The sequence below is a fragment of the Solenopsis invicta genome, chromosome 8 (genome assembly GCF_016802725.1).
Source record: "Solenopsis invicta isolate M01_SB chromosome 8, UNIL_Sinv_3.0, whole genome shotgun sequence".
Lineage (NCBI taxonomy): Eukaryota > Metazoa > Arthropoda > Insecta > Hymenoptera > Formicidae > Solenopsis > Solenopsis invicta.
Genome location: NC_052671.1, coordinates 983,399 through 1,004,679, shown reverse-complemented (window position 1 = coordinate 1,004,679; position 21,281 = coordinate 983,399). Strand labels below are relative to the sequence as shown.

General features: G+C 36.6%; 1 protein-coding gene across 2 annotated transcripts in view; it reads left to right on the top strand.

Annotated features, from left to right (window-relative positions):
* LOC105192854 overlaps positions 1-21,281 on the top strand; it is a 74,784-nt gene that overhangs the window by 46,173 nt on the left and 7,330 nt on the right. The window contains exons 3-7 of one of the 2 annotated variants that reach the window (XM_026134234.2): positions 18,174-18,235; positions 18,692-18,899; positions 18,983-19,148; positions 20,009-20,284; positions 20,610-21,016. In XM_026134234.2, coding sequence (XP_025990019.1) covers positions 18,694-18,899; positions 18,983-19,148; positions 20,009-20,284; positions 20,610-21,016 — 1,055 coding nt within the window. In that variant the 5' untranslated portion in view covers positions 18,174-18,235; positions 18,692-18,693. The remainder of the gene's footprint in view (positions 1-18,173; positions 18,236-18,691; positions 18,900-18,982; positions 19,149-20,008; positions 20,285-20,609; positions 21,017-21,281) is intronic. The other variant, XM_039452695.1, reaches the window with a different exon arrangement.

Sequence of the window (21,281 nt, the reverse complement as noted above, 5' to 3'; positions counted from 1 at the left end):
AAAATGAAAAAAGTACGTGAAAGTATCTACTCGTAAAAATATCATAAAACGAAAAATGTTCAAATTTCGATCGAAGGTATCTTCTTCTCGGTAAAAAAAGTTTGAAGGTTTTGATAAAAATGTTTCTCGTGTATGTCTGGTTATTTTATGATCCGGCCATCTTCTTCGCAGATACAGCTTCTTCCTCGCGAGTACGTGTGTGTATGTATTTTGTGGTGCCGATCCTTTCAAACACACAGCCTATTTCCCTTGTCTTCGCTACCTAGGGATATCGACATATCGGTCGCTGTTTACTATAGGCGTTTACCCACTCCAGAATTGATATTATCCCGGAACAGGAGCCTGAGAGGAAGAAAGATAGGAAAGTACAGATTGGAAAGTAGGAAATAGAAAGAAAAGAGAGAAAGAGAGGGGAAAAAAACAAAGATGGAGATTTTTAACTCATGAACGAATAATTAAATCTGCAGAAAGACCGAGTAAATAGAGAGAGAGAGAGAGAGAGAGAGAGAGAGAGAGAGAGAGAAGAAAAAGATGCGTAAAGGGATTTGGGTGAGAGGTATTTGGAAGCGATAAGGGGGAAGGATGGAAGAGTAAACCGATGGGCAGAGAGAATGAGGCGCGTTCTGCGATATTGGATTCTGAGTTTCGCGAAATAACGTCACCGTCGTCGTCGTCCTCCATGCCGTGGTTGGTGCCGCCCCAGGCGCGACCCAGGCACGACCCTACGACGCCATCGAAGGCGATATAAGCTCGTTCTAGTTTCTCAACAAAGTCCCGGAACAACCGAGGCGTCTCCGACACCTATTGGCCCTCTGGACGAACGGCGCGCGCCGCTATTTCCATAACATCGATGTCACCGATCTGATCGATATCGATTTACAATGGATATGTTACTAGTACCATAGATAAAAAACTAATTTTCGAGCCAATCTATTAAATTTCAACTACTCACATCCAAATTTCATCAACTTTGAAGATCTAGTACTTATATCTGTCTCATAACATGTAGCGATTATATATCGCAATCACTTGATTTTTAATTTTGACTCATGGTACAAACCATTAAATATAATATACAAATAACATTCAAACTTGGATAACATTTGAAGGTACACGTGAGATATAAATGTGGATAGATGAGTTTGGTCTCAAGCAATTTGGCGACATATGTTCGCGATTAGTTTTAACAGAATCTATAGAGAGAAGATTGCGTCTACGGTCAGATTATGGATGACTAGTACGCGTAGAGTTTAGCTGTAGAAACAAGAAACTTGGATAAAAAAAATGTTGTAACAAACTTTTCCCGATCGCGCTGGAAGAAACATATTTTTACTGTCACTGAATCCTCTTTACCAAGAGCCATTAATCGCGTGCTTCTAACGCTATATCGATATTGCGAGTTTATTGACGATCCGCTATCGCAGATAGGAAAAGGCACAACGACAATATTTTTATTCCGTGATGACAACGCGTTGCGTAAAAAGTTTTGCGTGTTTGTGTCGCGTTGTACAATGTATTTTTTGGAAACACTCGTTGATTGGATATCTTAGAAATTCATCGTTTTGTAAATATGCATGTGCCAACCAAATATATGTATTAGATATAGTAATATGAAAATATGTAAATTATGTTTCTATAAAAAAATATGAAATTTGATATTTTACGTTACGCCACAGTTTTATTAAAGAAACGTTCATAATGGTCTAAATAAATTATTTCGTTGAACGTTTTACTGCCTCAAGCGAAATATCAATTACAATTGAAACTACAAAAATGAACTATAAACGTAAAGAAATTTTCATGAACCACGAATAATCTTTGAAACGTTTCGAGTTCCGTACAAAAACGTGAGTAAATACTCGAGAATTGATTAACAAATAAGATAAAAGAAATGTGAAAAGAAACTGGTGTAATCAAGTGAGTCAATAGGCGCGCTTAATAATCGCTAGCAAAATGTATCCCGCAGCAAGAATTATTGACATTCGGCGCAACCTCGATCGGGATATTGTCCGCATGCAGAATACCGCAGGCTGCATATGAGCGGCCATTGTGGTATTGGCAAATTTGCCCTCATCATATGCATGGTCGTCTACAACTCGCGGGCTCGGCTAGTTCGCTGTCAAGAGTCTCTTAGGATGCTCACGTTACAAGTTACAGAAGTACTCGCATCTGCATTGCAGATTAGCCCAGCTGCTGTTTATTCTCTCGGCAGTCGACACTAACCGCGAGCTGTAAACACAACTCCCGCGCTCTCGGGCAACCACGTTCGAATGCCCGACACACTCCCTACCATCACCTTGTTATTATATTTGCAATCCATCAACGGTGGAATATATCCGGTCGCGAGAGAGTCTGCGATAGTCTGCATCCAGTGAATAATACCCGGCAAAACAGCGCGAGTACACTTTTCTGACAAATAGCGCGCGCACACGCGATAACGTACGCACGCACCGTTATAATACATTCCGTTTGCCGTGTAGAGATTAATTATCGACTGCATAAATTATCGAGATGCATGCGGGTGCACGCAGTCGTGTAATTGCCAGTAACTCGAAAATCTATTAGTCGGAAATTGTACAGTAGCTTACTCTCTGTTAATATCACGGCGATTGCGACACCAGCGCAAATTACCAATTTCAGGATCAACGATCCTATATTTTACGAATGATCTATCGTCGATTTATGCTCCCTCCTACCCCTTTTACGGAAACGTACACGGTATCTGAGCATCGTCCGGTATCGCCTTCTCGCTTTGGCGCCGCAGCCACCGCCGCGCGCCGGTTCGGCATTTAAATCTCTCTATCTCGATGGGTCAAGTTGTTCTCTCGGATCCCTTTCCTGCTTTCGCCCCTCGTGAGACTCGCCCTCGTCGCGCCGCGCCGCGCCGCGCCGCGCCGCACCGATCCGATCGATCCTACATTTCGCCTCTCGAATGGAGATCTCCGTCTACCGCAACATTTCCAAATAGCCCAGGAACGCTGTTATTCTCAATGCAAAATTCTCCGTGGCCGCTGCCTGGATTGGTTCCAAGTGGACTCGAGAGAATCAAATGGGAGATTGGCCCCCGCGTGCTTCCTTCTCCAATCCTCTTTTCATTCCTTCCACAATTCGAAAATGGCATACCGTCAGCACCCATCTCCCGTCTGCTAGATTTCCTTTCTTGTAAACAAGACGAGAACGCGTCACACTCCGAGATACACATCTGAGTGTTGGTTGGAATTCATCGATTACAAGTGTTTGCTTCTCTCGTTTCCTCTCATAAATGTGAATTTGCATTTCCTTTTGCTCGTCTTCCCTCCGAGATCACGCGCTCCGGAAAATCAATCGCGTGTGAATGAATTTTTTTCATTTTTCATCATTTTTCACTTCTGATAAAATTAATATTATCTATTGAACGTGAATCGTTATAATCGTGTATGAATTTTATCTAGGTATCGCGCGTAACTTGAGCTAATATAAAAGCGCGTAATTGAATTATAAAAGAAAGAGTGTCTGTTAAAAGACATTGGTATTTAATTCTGCGCAATAAAGGTCAGTCGAGCGAAAATTCCTCTCTGCCGAAACGTTTGATATCGAGTTAGCATAAATAGTAAATACTCATTTCTAACATAAACTCGAAACGTACCTTTCCTAAGGTATGCTTTCATACAGAACTTGCGTAAAAGGACTTCAAGGGAGAAATGTTTCTGCCTAGATTTCATCAAACATTCAAAGATGCCGCTAACCTGGGCATGTTGTTAATATATACTCTTTCATACATATTCTCTTAAATATCGCAGTCTTGAAATATATTTATACATTCCTTATACGTAGACCCTCAAGAATTTCAAAGACGTTGATAAACCTTTTACGTATTCTATTATTTTCTATTATTATCTGGCAAGAGTCGTGATTCGAAATAAGCAACTGCTTTATCGAATGTAAAAATAAATTGCTCTAATGAGAAGTTTTAAAACTTAAAAATATCACACATTTTAACTAAAAATTTAATTCACAAAATGAATTGAATTTTATTTTGAAAAATACATGACATTTTATTTAAAAGTTTTATTCAAACTTTTATTTACAAAGTTTATTCAAAGTAAACGTTATTTTAATAACGAAATCTCAAAATAGTTTCCTTAAAGAAGATGTATAGAGAGGAAGTTTACGCAGTGGAAACTGAGGTTCGCAAAAGAGAATTTCTGACATCATTTACGTTCAACAGTATCGACACTTCATTATTCAACCGTTCCACTGACGTCAAGATCTCCCAAACGAGTTGTCTATAAAATTGTCGAATATTATTTACCACTCGCAAATGACCGCTTGTTTAACGTACTGTAATTATGCCAAATATTTAATAAATTACAAATAAATTTGCACAAATAAAAGGTATAAAAATTGAAATAGTAGTGCAAACTATTAAATATATTCAAAATGATTAACATTTCAAAGTTTTGTAATATTTTTTATTTGTAGAAAATATTATTTTACCCTCAAAAAAAGATTCTATTAAAACAAAATTTACTTGAAATTGTTCAAAATATCCAAAATGATTTCGGCACTAGTTTTCAATTTTAAAGTCACCGAAAACTCATTTTCAATAATTAATTTCCTGAAAAAACTATAAATGTGCAGTAAATTATTTATAGTAATAAAAATTTCTAATAGTTTTACAATATTTTATATATTGTACTAATTATTTTATTATTATTTTATTATTATTAAGTAAATGATATTTAAAAATCCAGAGATAAATACTTAAAATTTTTACAGATATACTTTTCATATATAGGATAACTCCGATATTTACGTCATATAAAACGCAGCGGAAATTAGAAAAAATAGAAGGAATGAATGTAATTTGCTCTCTTTCACTTTATTATATGCTTTTATATAATAAATGTTGTAATGTCAGTTTTTTTACTGTTAATATTAATAAAAAGACCATTAACTAGCTGAATCAATCTATTAATGTTGTGAATAACGCAGCGATGTATTACAACTTACGTAAAATGAACATTCTCTTTGTAGGGAGAGCAAAAGTTTAATGATTATGACATAATGCATAAAATATAGAGGGATAGTAAAGACTAGACTATACCAAAATACATGTGCTTAACTCTTGTATGTTTTATTTAACTTGATCGTCTCCACTTGTAAATAATCATACATCCCTGTTTGGTATACAGCAAAAGTGGAATAGTGTTTTTTTCAAATATAAAAAAATAAGTATTTTGTTTTTGAAATTTTTTACAGTGGTAAAAGATGTAAAGTTTTTAATTGGTATAGTTACCTTAAACACAGTGAGTAATATCTACTTCATAAATTTTTTATGCGACATATTTACCAGAGTTACATAAAGAAACGTCCGGTCTAAAGAAACGTTGTAAAATTTCAATCAATTTACAACAATGACGGATAAAAAGAACAATACATTTCTTGTGTACGAGCATGTACTAAGCTCCTCGCGGTAATTAAAAATTTGCTGCGCGGAAGCATAACTACTAGAATTAAATAGATCAGGGAGCATACGATATGTCTGCGTCCGTTGATTAAGTGCCTTGAAAATAATTGGACGTTAATTGAAGCCGCAAGCCCATATGTGTGCTACGAATTTAACCAATTATATAGATATGCTGCATGTGTTTCAATATTAAACTTTTCCATATTCGATGAGTATGTTTAATAAATACCAGAGCTTTTTGTCATCACAATTAATATGTTACCGAATAATTTAAAATTATTATAATTAAAACAAAAAATCAAATAAAAATTATTTAAATAACGAGAAGGTTATACACGGTTTAAAGCAAACATTTGTGCTCAATAATTTTCTAGATGAATTTAAAAATGTATTTACGTACCTTTTTTTATTTGTATATTAATGATTAAACAATTTTGAGACATTTCAGTTGATTAAAAGGTTTTTTATGTACAGAAAAACAACATAACAGAATGTAAAATAAATACATTATTGATTATCTACTCCGTTAATTTAATCTAAATTACAATACTTTTACATTAATATACAATATATAGAAATATTGGTACTGAATGCAAAGCAATTCTAACAATTTGTGATAGATACCGATAATTAAATGAATTTGTTAATCACTACTAATTTTATACATGATAATCGTACGGATTTAGGAGCACGGCACAACATTAGCGTAGTCTCTGACAGAGATGGACAAAGTAAATTTATACAGTTAATGTACAGCGCATTCTCCCCTTATTGTACTCTCTCGGACCCTATCCCGCTAGATTACCACTGCTATATCATACCAATGATGTCAGAGTATATTTGCTCGCAAGAGTAGATTGGTTGAAGGAGACTGTCAAAATGTCGAGTTCCATTGGCCGGTTAGCCAACAAAATATAATGACTGTTACATATAAATAGGTAAAAATATGTCTAATTATCATTGAGTTCGTCGCGATAAAAACTGAATTATGTGATATCATTATCATTAGTTTATCAATATTTTATTTAAAATAATTACGTAGGATGTTCAAATAATTAGGTAAAATTATGAAAAAATGTAATTAACAAAAAGTTGTGACTAATCAATTTCAATGCTTTACATAATAACTGTAATGACTCAACAAAATTATTTTTAGATCTATATATTAACGATATCTAACTTTTCATAATATAACTTTTCGCGTAATTACATCTATAAAGTACACGTGCAATTTTTAAATGAATCCAAATCATTTGTTTTATGTACATTTATTTTTCTCTTTATTTCCGTATTTAAAATTAAAAGGTTATTGCAAATACTTGATCAGCTATTTTACATTTCATTGTATTACAGCCCGACGTGTAATATAATACGGTATGAAATATCTCGTAAGTTAAAATTTCGTAATCCGCAAAAGTGAGACATCGAGTTTTGTCACTTTCTCAAGTCTCAACTATATTGCGCGCAACAATTAATCCATGTAACTACAAAGCGAGTAACAAACAAGCTTGATGGATTAATCCCTCAGTGTCAGAGAGTACAGAGTAACAGAGAGGCAAATGAACGAGCATAAGCCTGCGTACGTGTTCGAAAAGAAAGAAATAGGCACGCATTGCCGTGCACCAGTCGCGAGAGACCCATTTCGAAGAAGCAACAGTGAGCCGGCGGCCGTGAGCTTTGACCCGGTGACCCGGAGTGCGTGGGTTGCGCGGGGGACTTGACGGGAGGGACGGGAGGAGACGCAGGGAGAACCAGGAGGGAGGTGGTCTTTCTGCTCTCCATGCAGGATGGAATCGATACCTGCCTCTCCTACCAGCCCAACCAGCCACCCCTATAGCCCCGCAGCGTCCGCCTGCACCCTCCGCTGTTCACCTTCTCGTTCGAGCAGACGGCAGGCCGACCGACGGACCGACCGACCAGCCAGCCAGCCAGCCAGCCAGCCAGCCAGCCAGCCAGCCAGCCGACCGTTGAGAGCTGCTGGAAGTCGAGGAAATAAAAGCATAGCGTCGCCGTCGTGCCGCGCGCTGCTGTATCGGCCAACAGCCGCAGCAAACTCTGCCTGCTCCGAACGACACACCTGCGGCACACCGCACCACCCCTTTTCGGCAACTCCTCTTCGCTTTCGGGGTTGCTTGCTCGCAACATCGTGTGACCAACTTCGATATAATTGCACATTCGCAAAGACTAATTAATTACTTCAACAAATTCCTGTGTTACTAATAATCTTATTTTTTTGCCCTAAGATTTGCAATCTATTCGCAAGCGGGAATCTTTCTCGAAAGTCTTGGTTTTTCGATCGACGAGTGTGACCGGTTATTAGCAATGTGCCGAGCAATACGAGCCCTAACTGACTATATACTTTTATGAAAAAAAATGTTTACTTATTATCATACATTCTGTAGGAAAGAAATGAGGGATGAATGGCGATTGTGAGGATGATTGATATTTACCTCTTAGGTTCGAACAATCACGTCTAAAGTCCATTTGTTAGTCAAGAAGTTTCTATGTTAAATTCTCAAGAAACTTGCGCTACAGATTTGTTTACAGTATATACAGTATACTGAAGTTAATTTAGTTCGGCATATGATAATAAATGACTACGAAGCAACATTTATCACCATCAGGACACGCCATATCAAGTTCTGAGTAATCGTTATCCCGTGAAACCGCCTCTTTCGCAAACTGCCGTGGCTGCGCCCGTCTCTCACGCGCAGACCACGCGTAATAATTAATTAATTTCCTCGTTATTCGGCTATCGATCGAACGCTTTGCACGCAGTGGCGCATGTAAGAAAACCCGTTGACCGAATTTATCGTATTTCAGTGCTCAGAATGGAAATGAAATGCAAATATTAACACGCCGGCCAGCGGACGCTAGAACTGTCTCAGTCATTTCAGAGAGAAAACGTGATTCCGTGATCCGAAAGGACTTGCATTTAATTGATTTTTTAATCAGCAATAAAATTGACGATCATGGTGTTGATGTGAAAGGAATGTAAATCTATTCGGTTGAAGGCAAAATGTAAATAAATAACTGTTGTATGCGATTATCAAGTAATTAGTAGTTATAATTAATGAGGGTTATAATAAAATAAATTAGAGACTTTTATCCAAATAAAAGAAAATGGTTTCCGAGTTCTTTGAGGACGACCATATCTATGAAGCGCCATCCTGCAGTAATTAATTTCTTTAAAGCACAAAAGGAATTATATATTTCTTCTCATTTATCACTGATCCTGTTCGCCGATACGTCTCGTTTAACTGCGTTATTCATTATTTTAATGTTTCTATGAACTTTAGATACAAAAGACTCCGGTACTGACGAATGTAATAAGAGTCTGTCTTAAGAAAGCTCGAGGAATCAGGAATGCTCAATTACATTACGCCATACATCAGAGATGTCGACTCCTCGATGGGCTCCACGTGCGCGAAATGGTACCTTGGTTAGGCCGCGGCAACACCTGTCTGAAATGGCGTTGTAAGCAAGTTAAATCGATCTTCGATTCCAATGCACCTGCCACCTCAATCGCCCGGTGACCGTTTTGACAAACATCACATTCGCGGGCGGTAATATCGTATAAAAATCTTTCATATCGCGAATCAAAATAAAATTGAAAACCTTAATAGACGTTTTCTAACTTTTTCTTCTTTTTTCTTTCTTAATGGAGATGCGCTTCGCTTAATATTCTGTAATATTCTGTAACGAAGCAGATTTAAAAGATAAAATTGTGCAATTTTATAATCGATTAAACGTAATGTACGAATATATTTCTTGACGTGCAGTGGAAAGAATATTTAATCTCTTAATCGTTCTTCTCGGAGGATTAGATAACAGAGTCGTGAAAATATTTGCGTGTTAGACCAGCTACCCTGGGTTTGACTTTCCCTCAAACTGGGTTAGGCAAAGTACATTCTAGGCCGACAAAAAACTGCGCTGATCGTATTGCTGCAGTATCTCCATCTTGGAGATTGAAGGGAAGAGAGATATTTTCACTGCGGACTCGGACGTTAAAGAACACATCCTTGGCCAAGGAATTCGTGAATACAAAATAGGGAGGTGCACCGACGACTGAATATGCTCGAACTTAAGATAGATGGGAAGGCATGAGAGTTTCGAGAATGCTGCCTGCAGCAGCGCGTTACTTCCGGTCGATAGGCGTTTAGAGTTAATGATACACTGGTCCGCATGTTTTAGTCAATAATACAAGTTAAATAAACTTTAATTGACAATCCAGACTTCAAAGTATTTGTTATACATTTGATCGAGTATGCGTGCGTATGATTTCACTCTTCAACACTACGCACACCATTTGCGCAGTAATTAATCAATAACACAATATATAAAGTAATAATTTATGTTATGTAATAGTTGACAGAATTAAATGTTACTGCTGGTATTATTAATAATATTACAATTGTATATGTAAAGTGTTCTCGGATATATTTCTCAAAATATAAACACAACTTAAAAAAGTAACAAAAATTATATTACGTATGTAAATGAGAACGTATGAGAACCAAGATGAGAATAAAAAGCAGAATTTCAACATAAATGTCAATGACAAATACGATAATTACAAACAAATAATGGCGACAGTAATGTCATTACGCGATAAGAATTATCCATGAAAGATATTATAAACCCACTGATTAAGAGCTTATTTCTGGTCAGCTTGTCACCGATTGTAAAATTGGATTTTAATGATTCCCGACACGAGAGTTCTTTCCATCGGGCATAATGGATATTACAACGTTATTCAGTACTCGACCAGTTTCAGGTGAACTGGGCTGAGCTTGAGCTGGCGGAATGGTTTATCGATTCCAACCCTTGTCCTCTTTATCCTTTATTTTCTTTATCTTCGTCATGCACACACGTAGCGCGCTGCTCACGAAGTCACAGTCGGTTTACGTTCGAATTAACAATCCGTGTTTTATCATCTTAGCTCTTAAATTTTTCCCATTGTAACGATATATCGCGTCATGGTTCGTACAACTGTGAAAAATTGTCGTTTTTCTTCAAAAGATTGAGATTCTGTCCGATTCGGTATGACGTGGCGACGTAGTCAGTTTTATATGATACCGATTGAATTTCAGATGATTTTTAAGTGCAAATGTCTGTCTAATGTTCTTCGATTGTGATTATCGTACTCATATTCTTACTTAGAACGTTTTAAAAGCGCGATTGGATTTTCATTTATTCGTATAAATCTACGCTCCATATTGAATACCGCCATTGATTCTCTCGTGGCAGCGAGCTCGTTTGATTTATGAATTTGTATTTCACAGAATATCGTTACATTTCGACTTGACCGAGGCGAACGTAACGTTAAAGGTGTCGCGCGTTTCGCTCGAGTGAAGCTTGCTTTGGCAGGGTGGTTTATCGATTCTGTCCCTTTTCCTCTTTACTCCCTGCCCTTTACCCGTTTTGCACACGCTTTGCACATAACCTAGAGTTACGAGATCGCTGACGTACTCGTTACCAAATTTCGCGCGTCGACCCCGACAGTTCGATATTTCCTAGGGAACAATCATCGGAATTCCGATGATTTATTCGAGAATGCGTATCGCCAATCGTATAACGGTTGCAAGCCTTTAGAAATATTTTTCCGAATCAGTAAATCTGCTCTTTTTAGCTCCACTTTCTACGTTTGTTTTCTTTTACGAGGAATATCAATTTTGAACTTTGTAGAAATACATAGCTCTCCACAATTGGAAAAATTTGTATTGAATTTAACATGTATCGCATGTCTCAAACGGTCCACTCAAATTTTTCTGGTAATTTAACACGAGATGAATATGTTAGTAACATACGAATAAACACAAAAAATATAAAGCTTTGACTCAGTTTGGAAACAAAATATGAAAACATATTTTTTCAGTAGTAATAATATTTATAATACGTTGGACACGTATATTTTATTTGTTTAAGTTAGACATTGCGTTTTAAAATTATATTATTTTTGTTATTTATTTATTTGCTCATAAATTGTGTTATTTTAACACTAAAAAGCGTTAAATATCAATTTAACACAAAATAATGATATAAAAGTTTTAACAAAGACCGGCTTAACATAAATACAAAATGTTTTCTACTGCGTGTGTTTTGTTACATTTACAACTTTTTATTTAAGACTTAAAATCTAAATTATATTTGCATATTTCTAACATGTTGATATTATTGTTACATTTCACAGAGTTAAATTGTGAGTATTGCGCGAATTAATCTTCTTGGAAATAATAGAATAATGGGACACGGGAATATTCTGCATCTCTGAATAAGTCGCAATTAACGGAATAATCTATGATGAATAATTCTTTGTTCCTAATGGCTCTCGATTCCCTAGTGGTGATAATCCTTGTAGCATGACATCCAGCTAATTGAAACGGTCTTTCAAGCGCGATTAGTACCTCGAGTGTGATATAATAAAATTTATTTTATTATATACTATGACAAAAATACGTACGACAAATAAAATTTTTAATTGATTTCAGTTTTAAACCAGTCTTTATATAGGATACTAATAAAAAACGAATGAACCCAAGATGTCTGAAAAACAATAAAAAATATCCGTGAATAAAAAGTCGCTGTTTTAGCACGAATAAAAATGGAGTATTCAAGAGCTTAAGAAAAATTCAAATGTTATTGATATCACAAAATTTGCTCAAAGAGAAACTCTGATAGAGTTACCGAGCAAATCCATGAAACTAGTTTCCGCGGTCTCGTTCTCATGGGAGAAGAAATCGCGGAATACAAGACAAATCCGTCCGCGGATTTGATCCGCGATTCTTCATCTCCTCTACCTCTCAATCCGAGTTTTGATATTCAAATAGTCTCGTGTACATCGTTGGTCGCCGAGAGATTCTAGTAAAGATCATAATCCGCGAGGCAGTAGCAAAATCGGCAAAATGGTCTGGCATTCAACAGGCCTCGAACCAGTGACCCAAATCCATGGAGCTTCGAGACGTACGCTTTTCTAAAATCGGATTATCGGCCAGCATGTTCCCGTTCCGATATTCTTTTAATTCTTTTGCTCATTTCTATGCTATGCAAAATGGTATCGCGTACTTTCATACTGACACAGTGTCAGCTAAGGTAGATAGTTCGATATACATATGTTAGTATCGACATTCAAGTTTTTTTCCGAAACAACAGGATAAAACGAGATATATAGATAGTATAGTAATAAGAAATCAACTATCAAATTTACGAACAGAATCTTGCAAAGTTCTATCCATAAATCCCATAGATTCTATAAATTTGTTTTTTTAGTAAGGAAGTATGTTCTTCAATTATAGATTTTATTTATTCTTTGATAAACTAACAAAGTTTACAGGATGAACATTGATGAACAAAGAGATTATATCTATGAAAACTAAAATCCGTAGGAATATACACATTTAAAAGTTTTTCTTTTGGTATATTCAAAACTATTATTAGAATGATTGAGAGATTTAGGTAAACTTTTTCTCAAAATTCTTTGTTTCAGCATTTTTTTTTAAATCAATTTGTAACAGGATTGCACTGAAGCAACAAATAAGTATTAGTATCGGACAAATTATTTTCCATTTTTTCAATTTAGGGTAATCTTCTCTATCAAGAGCAATCACCACGGTATTGCCTTTATCTGCTTTGATAAACGATGTATTCAAGTTATAGAAAATACATTTTTTTTGTTGATGAAACTGCCGATAAAATGTTAAAATGTAATTTTGTTCTATTATTTATATTTTTAATGTCTTTAATAACAGAAAATATTTCTGAATATGTTTTTAAATGTATTATGCTACATACAAAACAATGGAAAAATTATTTTCAACCAAATTTATTTATTCAATAATGTTCTTCTGTTTAAAATGGAAAAACAATCTTCACCCAATTATAATACATTTATAACGCATCTCTTTAGAGGTGTCACTAGTTAATAAACAATTTAAATTGAGAAAATGACTAGTCGGTCAAAAGCGTATCTTAATGCTCGATGTCGTAAAAGGCACTTTTAATTATGAAAAATTACAAATTAATGATTCCTCGTAAATTTTATACACTAACAAGTACCAAAAAACAAGATTTTATAAATATTTTATAAAATATATTTTATTTGAAAAAAATTAATTTTTTAAAATAATTTCTTTAGCTTAAAAAATCTTTTTAAATAATTTCTTTGCTGCTAGGGAGCATTATGCAATATCCACTGTGAAATTGTAAAGTCGCAAGAACGGTTTTACGCTCGTAATGCAAATGATTCACGACCATCTCACGCTGCCTCTCACTACACGATATATTATATCTTTATATATCTTTATATATCGAATTCATACATTAAATTACACACTTGCATTATTTGAAAAGGACATCTCAAGGCCTTCAAGCTAAACTAAAGTTAAAAAATTTCTGGTCTCATTAAGCATAAAAGACAAAAATATCCAATATTATTAACGTTCTTAAATTGTTACCACAACCGGTATGATTTTGTACAAACGATTTCAGATCATTAGATAATTTTTTCATTAAATTTTATTAATATTTATGTTGTCTCAAAGCATCGCGAACGAAAGACTCGCGCGCGGTGACTGTGAAATCGCCGAAATGAAGTTAACCCAAATCCATACATATCGTAACGGTGTTTTCGAGGGAACGAATTATCGGACGACCCATTTTCACCCAATGTCGCGCCACTCCTTTTTGACCGTTTGCCGACGTGGAAATGATAACACGCGCCTGCCGGGCGTCAAAGAGGAAAAATGGTGTTTGCCGGATGTCGATAAGACTCTCTCTCTCTCTCTCTCTCTCTCTTTCTCTCTTTCATCGTTTTGCGACCCGAATGGGAAAACGTCGCGTCGTCTCTCGGCGTTCCGTGTCACTGTATTTACGCGCGTCGATGTAGCGCAAACTTTTACGAATATTTAAAAAGTTACCTGTTCACCCCGTAACTTTCTCACCTGGACCGACTTTTCGGACGTCGATACACCTCGGACGTCGCGCGCGTCCGCGCGTGCTCGCCAAAGTTAGACGCGGCGCAAATTTGCGTTTCAGAAAGTTTTGTTCACACCGCACAAGTCTCGGCGAGACCTCTTGGCACGCAGCTTCCTAAAAGTTTTATCTTTCGAACGAAATTTTATTCAACGCTCTAAATAAAAATTCACTTGAATAATGTTATACAATTCTATTTTACAGATGAATATCTAAGCGGTTAAAATAATTGCACACTGCTCTTGAGAGTATAAAAGTTTTAAGACCACAACATTAAAAAGTTTCAGAACAAGCAAGATTCCTCCAATATATCCTCAAAATTGAAAAATATGTATATAATATTTAACAAATTAAAATATAACAAGGCTCAGAGGAATAAAATTCATTAAATGTATCAAGGAGCTGAAGAGCTGGACTTTCGTACTAATTACCACTAGTGTATTTATTACTAATATTCTATAAAGTTTGACAAACGTTTCGATCGCTGCATCATTGCGTCACCATCCGTGTCGCGTTATTAATGGCGCACAAAGTTAAATCCAAAGTCAATACCTGAGTGGAGTAATCTGTCTGTTCTCTCACAGGAGACATAAATCGAGAGAACTGCTTTTGTTTCCACCACACGTTTTAAATAAAACTTTGATAGTTTCTCATATAAACCTTCAATTTTCAACACACAATTAAATGTAGAATGCTCGGCTACACTAAACCAACTGATAATCGCGCCGAGTTACGGCTGATAGAAGGCAAAATGAGCCTCGAACAATTTACAGACTTGATTCGCTTCAGCTGTCGTTAACGCGAAAAGACGAGAAGAGATTTAGCCTACTCGCTTCGAACAAACGATGCCGAAGAACGAAGACCGAAGATCTGTATGTTTGACTTCACCAGGAACGTAACCGTTTGATTATACTATGCGCGTCTAATATTATACCTTCGCTGTTCCGGCAGACTCTTGGGCTACATTGTACGCAAATTTAATGCCGCGTAATAGCACATGCGCGCAGCAGGATCAACCACGGTAATCCCCTTCAAAATTTCATCGACGGTGTTATATGCAAGCCATACGGCGCGATCGTTAGAACGCGTAACGGGTAACGCGTAAGTCGATGTGCTCAATCGCTTGTTATGCGCCAACTGCCCATGCAGTTGGGCTAAAGATGCGATATAATGCTGATTCTCCAGCACGCTCCTGCCTATATACCGTGGCACTGGGAGAATTATTGGGAAAACAGCTTTACTCGTTGGACAAACAATTTAAATGCTTGAATTATAAAAATATTACACTACCCAAATCTACAGCACGTAAATTGCGTGGACATTTTTCCAGAAATTAATTTTAGAATGATAAAAAATGCATAAACCGTTCAAAAGATGAATTTTGGTACAGTGAAGCTATTTCACTTTAATATTGCCTTTTATATGCGTGATTTAACGAGTCGCTTAGATTCCAATTTAATGTCAATCTTTTTCTACAACAAAAAGCATTAAAGAAGATTACTATTCATTGCAAGAATTCAATTTTTAACATTATGTACTTTTAAAATAGCCTTCAAATTACAATTTTTATCGAAGAATAGAGTTATATTTTAAGAATTAGTTACTGGAAATATTTATTAAAGAAAACTGAAAATTAAATAACTATTTTCTGGTCAAAACAAATCTTGGTGTTTAATAATATTTTCATTTAATTATTAAATAAAATCTATAACTGCATGCCAATATGATTGTGAAACTTAAAGCGCAATCATAAACTGAAGCTAGAAATAATAACTTGATCGTCAAATTTAATAATGACACTTTTTGTTTCTTTTGTTTATTGACATAATGTCCAATTCATTATTATGATATATTTCTCAACATTTTCTCAAAAAATCTCTTTTCAGTGACTTGAAGTAATTCATTTAAAACACTCCGCAAGTGTGTTTGTCCAGTAACTGATGACTAAAAACAGAAAGAAAATATACCAACTCCAAGAAACTAACATCTTTAATGAAACTAATACTCTTTTGGTAATTTTTCGCATTGCTGTATAAGACTTTTTTCGAGCTGTCTGTATAACAAATAGTAAATAGCTCTCGCTACGTGGTGAGAATTCTGTAAGTGGAAACTCTAGGGGATTTACCGCGCCGTTAATTTTACGGGGGGTGTTGGTGAGAGCACATGGAACAACCTTCTCGAACGTGGAGCATCCACAGGTTGTCGTCTGACCTAATCTGACCTAACCCAAGTGATTAAGGGCGTTGAATCAATGGAGAGAAGACGAGGAAGTATCAAGGGCGACGGTATCTCTTATCAAATCATTATCCTTTTATTAAACCATTAGCTTCCTCAAACGAAGAAGCTTGTTAAATTCCGTCCAAGCGCAAAATGCCCAGCGAAATGTAAAAACCTGATATTTCTTCCGGTAATCTGAAATATTGGATTGAACAAATAGAAAGGAAATTTTTCGGTCATCGGACAAATTGTCGATATCGATACTGTCATATGAGTTCAAAACGTACCTAGCGAAATAAGCGAGATCCAGCTTGTCACAAAACTAAGCCAGAGAAAGATACTCTAATAATTTTTATAATATTAATTTCTCTACTATAATAAAAATTTTTTAAGAGATATGTAATTATAAATAATTCTTAAAATTTTATTAAAGTTAATTTAACATTAGGAAACAAACTATTTACGAGGGTCACGTTGCGAGCCTGATTAGTGATAACCTTGAAAGAAAGAGCTGATAAGTGTTTCAGTAAACTGATTACTATATCAGTAACTGATAATATTTTATCAGCTCTTTTTTTTAAGGATAAAATGCGCAGTAATATGTATCGCAGGTATTTTTTGAACTGAGGCTCCGATATTAGACTGGTGATTGTAAAATTTATTTATTTCCCACTTATTTATTCAATATTCCACAGAAATTGTCGGTCGCTGTTCGCTTTCTTGAAATATTGGACTTACTGGGCTTTACAGCACGTTTTAGCGTCGTTAAATTTACCTTATACAATTTTTTTGAATAGAGAAGTTCGTTTTGATCGTCTGTGATTCGACAATCATAAGAATTGAAAGCAATTACATTAAAGAGTTTTATAAAAATTAATATCCAGCTTCCGCAACAATATCGCACAGACTGCTCTGAGGCCAAGAGATTCGCGTGGCGTTTCAATAATAAAATAGCGGAACGAATTATATTTGAAAAATAACAGTGTGTTTGTTTCTATTTCCGTTTTTCCGCTCGTCTTGCTGAGATTCAGCTTTGGATTCTCATAGCCTGATTCTCTGAAAAACTTGACAAAGCTTGACGTCAAACGAACGACAACGTTCTAGAACAAATTTTGGTCTTGATTCGTTGGCGTACGCTTCGCTGCTTCTAACCACTGGAGGTAGGCTCGCAAAGGTGGAATCAATACGTGAACCTACAACCATCTCTACGTACACAATGCTAGCCGGCCAAGCCCGACAAAAGCAATGTGTATGTACCACCTCGTACCTCTCGTTTTCTCCGGCTGTTACTCAATAGTTGTAGCCCGCCCTCCTTGTGTGTGTTCCTCTTTAAACCAGCCCCCCCCTCTCTCTCTCTCTCTCTCTCTCTCTCTGTCTTTCCTTCCAATTCCTCCGCAAGTGTCCCTACTCCTATTTGTGCCAATTTTCTTCGCCTAGTATTTTTCCCCTTTTTTCTCTCTTACTTTCATGATAATGCAAAATCCTGCCGGGTGAATGCCAGCTTCCTTTTTGACGGCGCGCCTTCATTCTGTTCCAGGAAATTCAGCGCCGTCACTCCATTTTCGAGCCCAGTCAGCGCACGTTGGCCGACACAGTTCGGTAAACAAATGCTCTCGATGTGATTTATAGCTTATGCACTTTCCTTTCCCTGAAATACTTGCAAGCAGTTCAGTTCCTTCAAGTGTGATCGTTCTTCCTTTTATTTTAATTCTTTTTGATAATCAAAATTATCACCGCTAGTTAAACATTTACATTTATTAATTAAATCGATAAATTAAGTTAAATAGGTAAACAAAGCTTTTATCTGTTATCCCTACATTTCACTCCCATAAAACGCGATGACAACCCATTTTACAGAAGGCAAGCTTCAAGATTTGAGTCTATCTTTTTGAGAATGTGTTCGCAAACAATTTACAGACATCTTGCATTCAGCTCAAACACAATTTGCAGAATATCAGCATTCAGCTCTCGAATCCGCAAACTTTTATATATATATATATTTCTTTTTCTCTTTCTTCCGCGCGTGTAACAATGGCGAATCTGTTTGATCCGTAGGAATGGGGAGTGTCGGCAGCAACGTGACAGGGACGACGACGACAGATCCGACGACGTTCCTGCCAGATGCAACGCCGACTCTGAGCGAGCGCGAACAGGTCAAAATCGAATTTTACAAAACGTACGACGTCATGACGGGGGTACGGATCGCCGCGACCCTCGGCGGCTTTTTCAGCTTAATGGTGTTGCTAGTAGTTTATAAGAGCAGGTAATTTTTTTATCTTCAAATCGGCCTCTGCATCGCCATTGAAATACAATTGGAATATCGTTTTTTTTTTTTTTATTTGTCAGATGCAAAGCGAGCAAACAACTGGAAGACCCGGCTTTGACTGCGGCGGCAGCCGCAGCGGTTGCGGAAGCTGAAGCCGAAGAACGCGCACTCGCCGTCGCTCTCGAGGCGATCGCCAGGTTACCACCCAGGCCGGGTCGTGGTCCGAGAAGATCGTTATGCGTCGAGGTATACCGTAGCAGCTTAAATATCTCCATTAAAATAATTAACAGATATTATTACTCAAATGTACTACATTCTCCCAAAAATAGAATGTAGGAGAAGGTACTGTACCTTTCACCAAGTTTGCACACTTTTGTGCAAATTTACTTTTGACGTGTAAAAATATTAACTGTTTGTTCAAGTTTTAAAATTGACATGTATTTTTTGTAGATTTTAATTATTACTTATTACTTTAGAAGAAAGTCGTCAATACTGACATTACTTTGTGTTTTTAGATTATATTTAAAATATTTAATTAATTATATATTATTTCTTTAATATTGAAATTGTAGAATATGTTATAAACTATATCATTTTACTTTTACAAATATCCAACAGATAGTTTAAAAATAATATGATCAAAGGTACAACTAGTTGTAGGAATATCACCTTTCCCTGTCATTGAAACGTTAACAAAATTGTTCTATTTTTATTAAGAAATTAAGTGATGCGTTTTAAAGTTGTGTTCTTTGTTCAATATTTGTAAGAAATTGCAAAATATGACGTCAATGTTTATTGGCGAATTACAACAATTTTTATTTAATACGTTGTGAACGTTATAAACACGTTGTAATTAAAGATCGTTAAGAGAAGATAGGATTGAAACACGTTGATTGCGGATTGTGCAGTTTCCACTTTTACCAATAGTACAATTTTACACTTTTTTGGTAAAACGTAAAAATGTTGGACCGACGCCAAAAGCACCATCCAATATTTCACATTCTGAAATGTGTTCTCTAGAGTGGTCTCTAGTTACCAGAGCTCCGTTCAGTTTGTAATTTGTCCGTTCGCCAAGTACTCGTAATTGATAGAAATATTTACATTAGATGAACCAGCCTCATTCACCCGTGGTGGCACCTCGCTTCGCCTCAGTCGGAGGTGGATACGATGCCCTGCTGGAACCGCCAATCAGGCAACCGAGGTTGGCACCCCCGGTCGATCATAGAAGATGTAGCTCGGTCACCTGTAGCAGCACTGGAAGTAGTTATCTGGAACGAAGGGGTTCAGCCATGGTAATGCCGTGCCTTCCACCTCCTCCATCCTACCCGCGTCACGCCGCCTACGATGAGCCATGGGATTTATATTATCCTATCGATATCCAGGTAGACTGCAATAGATATTTGCAATCGTATATCTTTTCAAACGGTTTCTTTTCATATTAATTCTTTCCAATAATTTCAAATATTACATTACATTGCAGACATTGAGAGATAAATTGCTCTTCGTCTCTTCTTTCGATCTTTATTTCAATTACTTCAAATAAAATTGTTAATAAACGCAATAATGGTTTTACTATTCCATTCCATATTATAATTTAGCTTACAATGCTGCTACAAATAATAAATAAAAATGAGATACAATCGCAATTAATTTTAAGAAGCTTCAAGAGAGAGTCTTTACCATTAAAGACTTTTGTTATGTAATCAGGTAATACAGCCAACTCCGGATTTATCGCCATGCGGAAGCGAGGTCGGTCTTTACGCCGGTGCAGTCGGCAGCCTTATGGCGGCGTCGTCGGGCAAAAGAGCGCCGTTGGCATCGATGGGTAGCGTGGATCCCCCCGATCCTGATACCAGGTCGCTTGGCTCCGATTCCGTCTTTCTGAAGAACGAGGACGAGGAGCAGTGCGTCGACACCGAGGACGAGGTCTCGGGTTTTTCTACGGACTCGGATGCGCCTGGGCCAAGCTGTCGGCGGTTCCTACGGGTGCCTTCTAGGAAAAAACGGATCCCCGAGAAATGGGACGGATGCGCGGGCTGCGTGCCCAGGCGACGGACCGGTAGTAAACCCTGCCAAGAATGTTTGACCATCAGTGCCGCCGTCGAAACCTCCAGGTAAATTCCTAATAAGTGTTGCTCTCGCAACGCAAGATGCTGCGAGTTTAAAACGACTAAACTTTCATACCATAACTAATTATAATAACAGGCACGTGTAAATATTAATAATCACAAAAATATTAGACGTTATAAGCTATTTGAAATTTTTTATGGCAAACAATTGGATATTGAAAAAAAGGAATTTTAACAGAATATTTTTATCTCGAAGAGAAACGTCATCAAAAAGATTATCATTTTTTATACATCTGCGCTCTAATTCCAA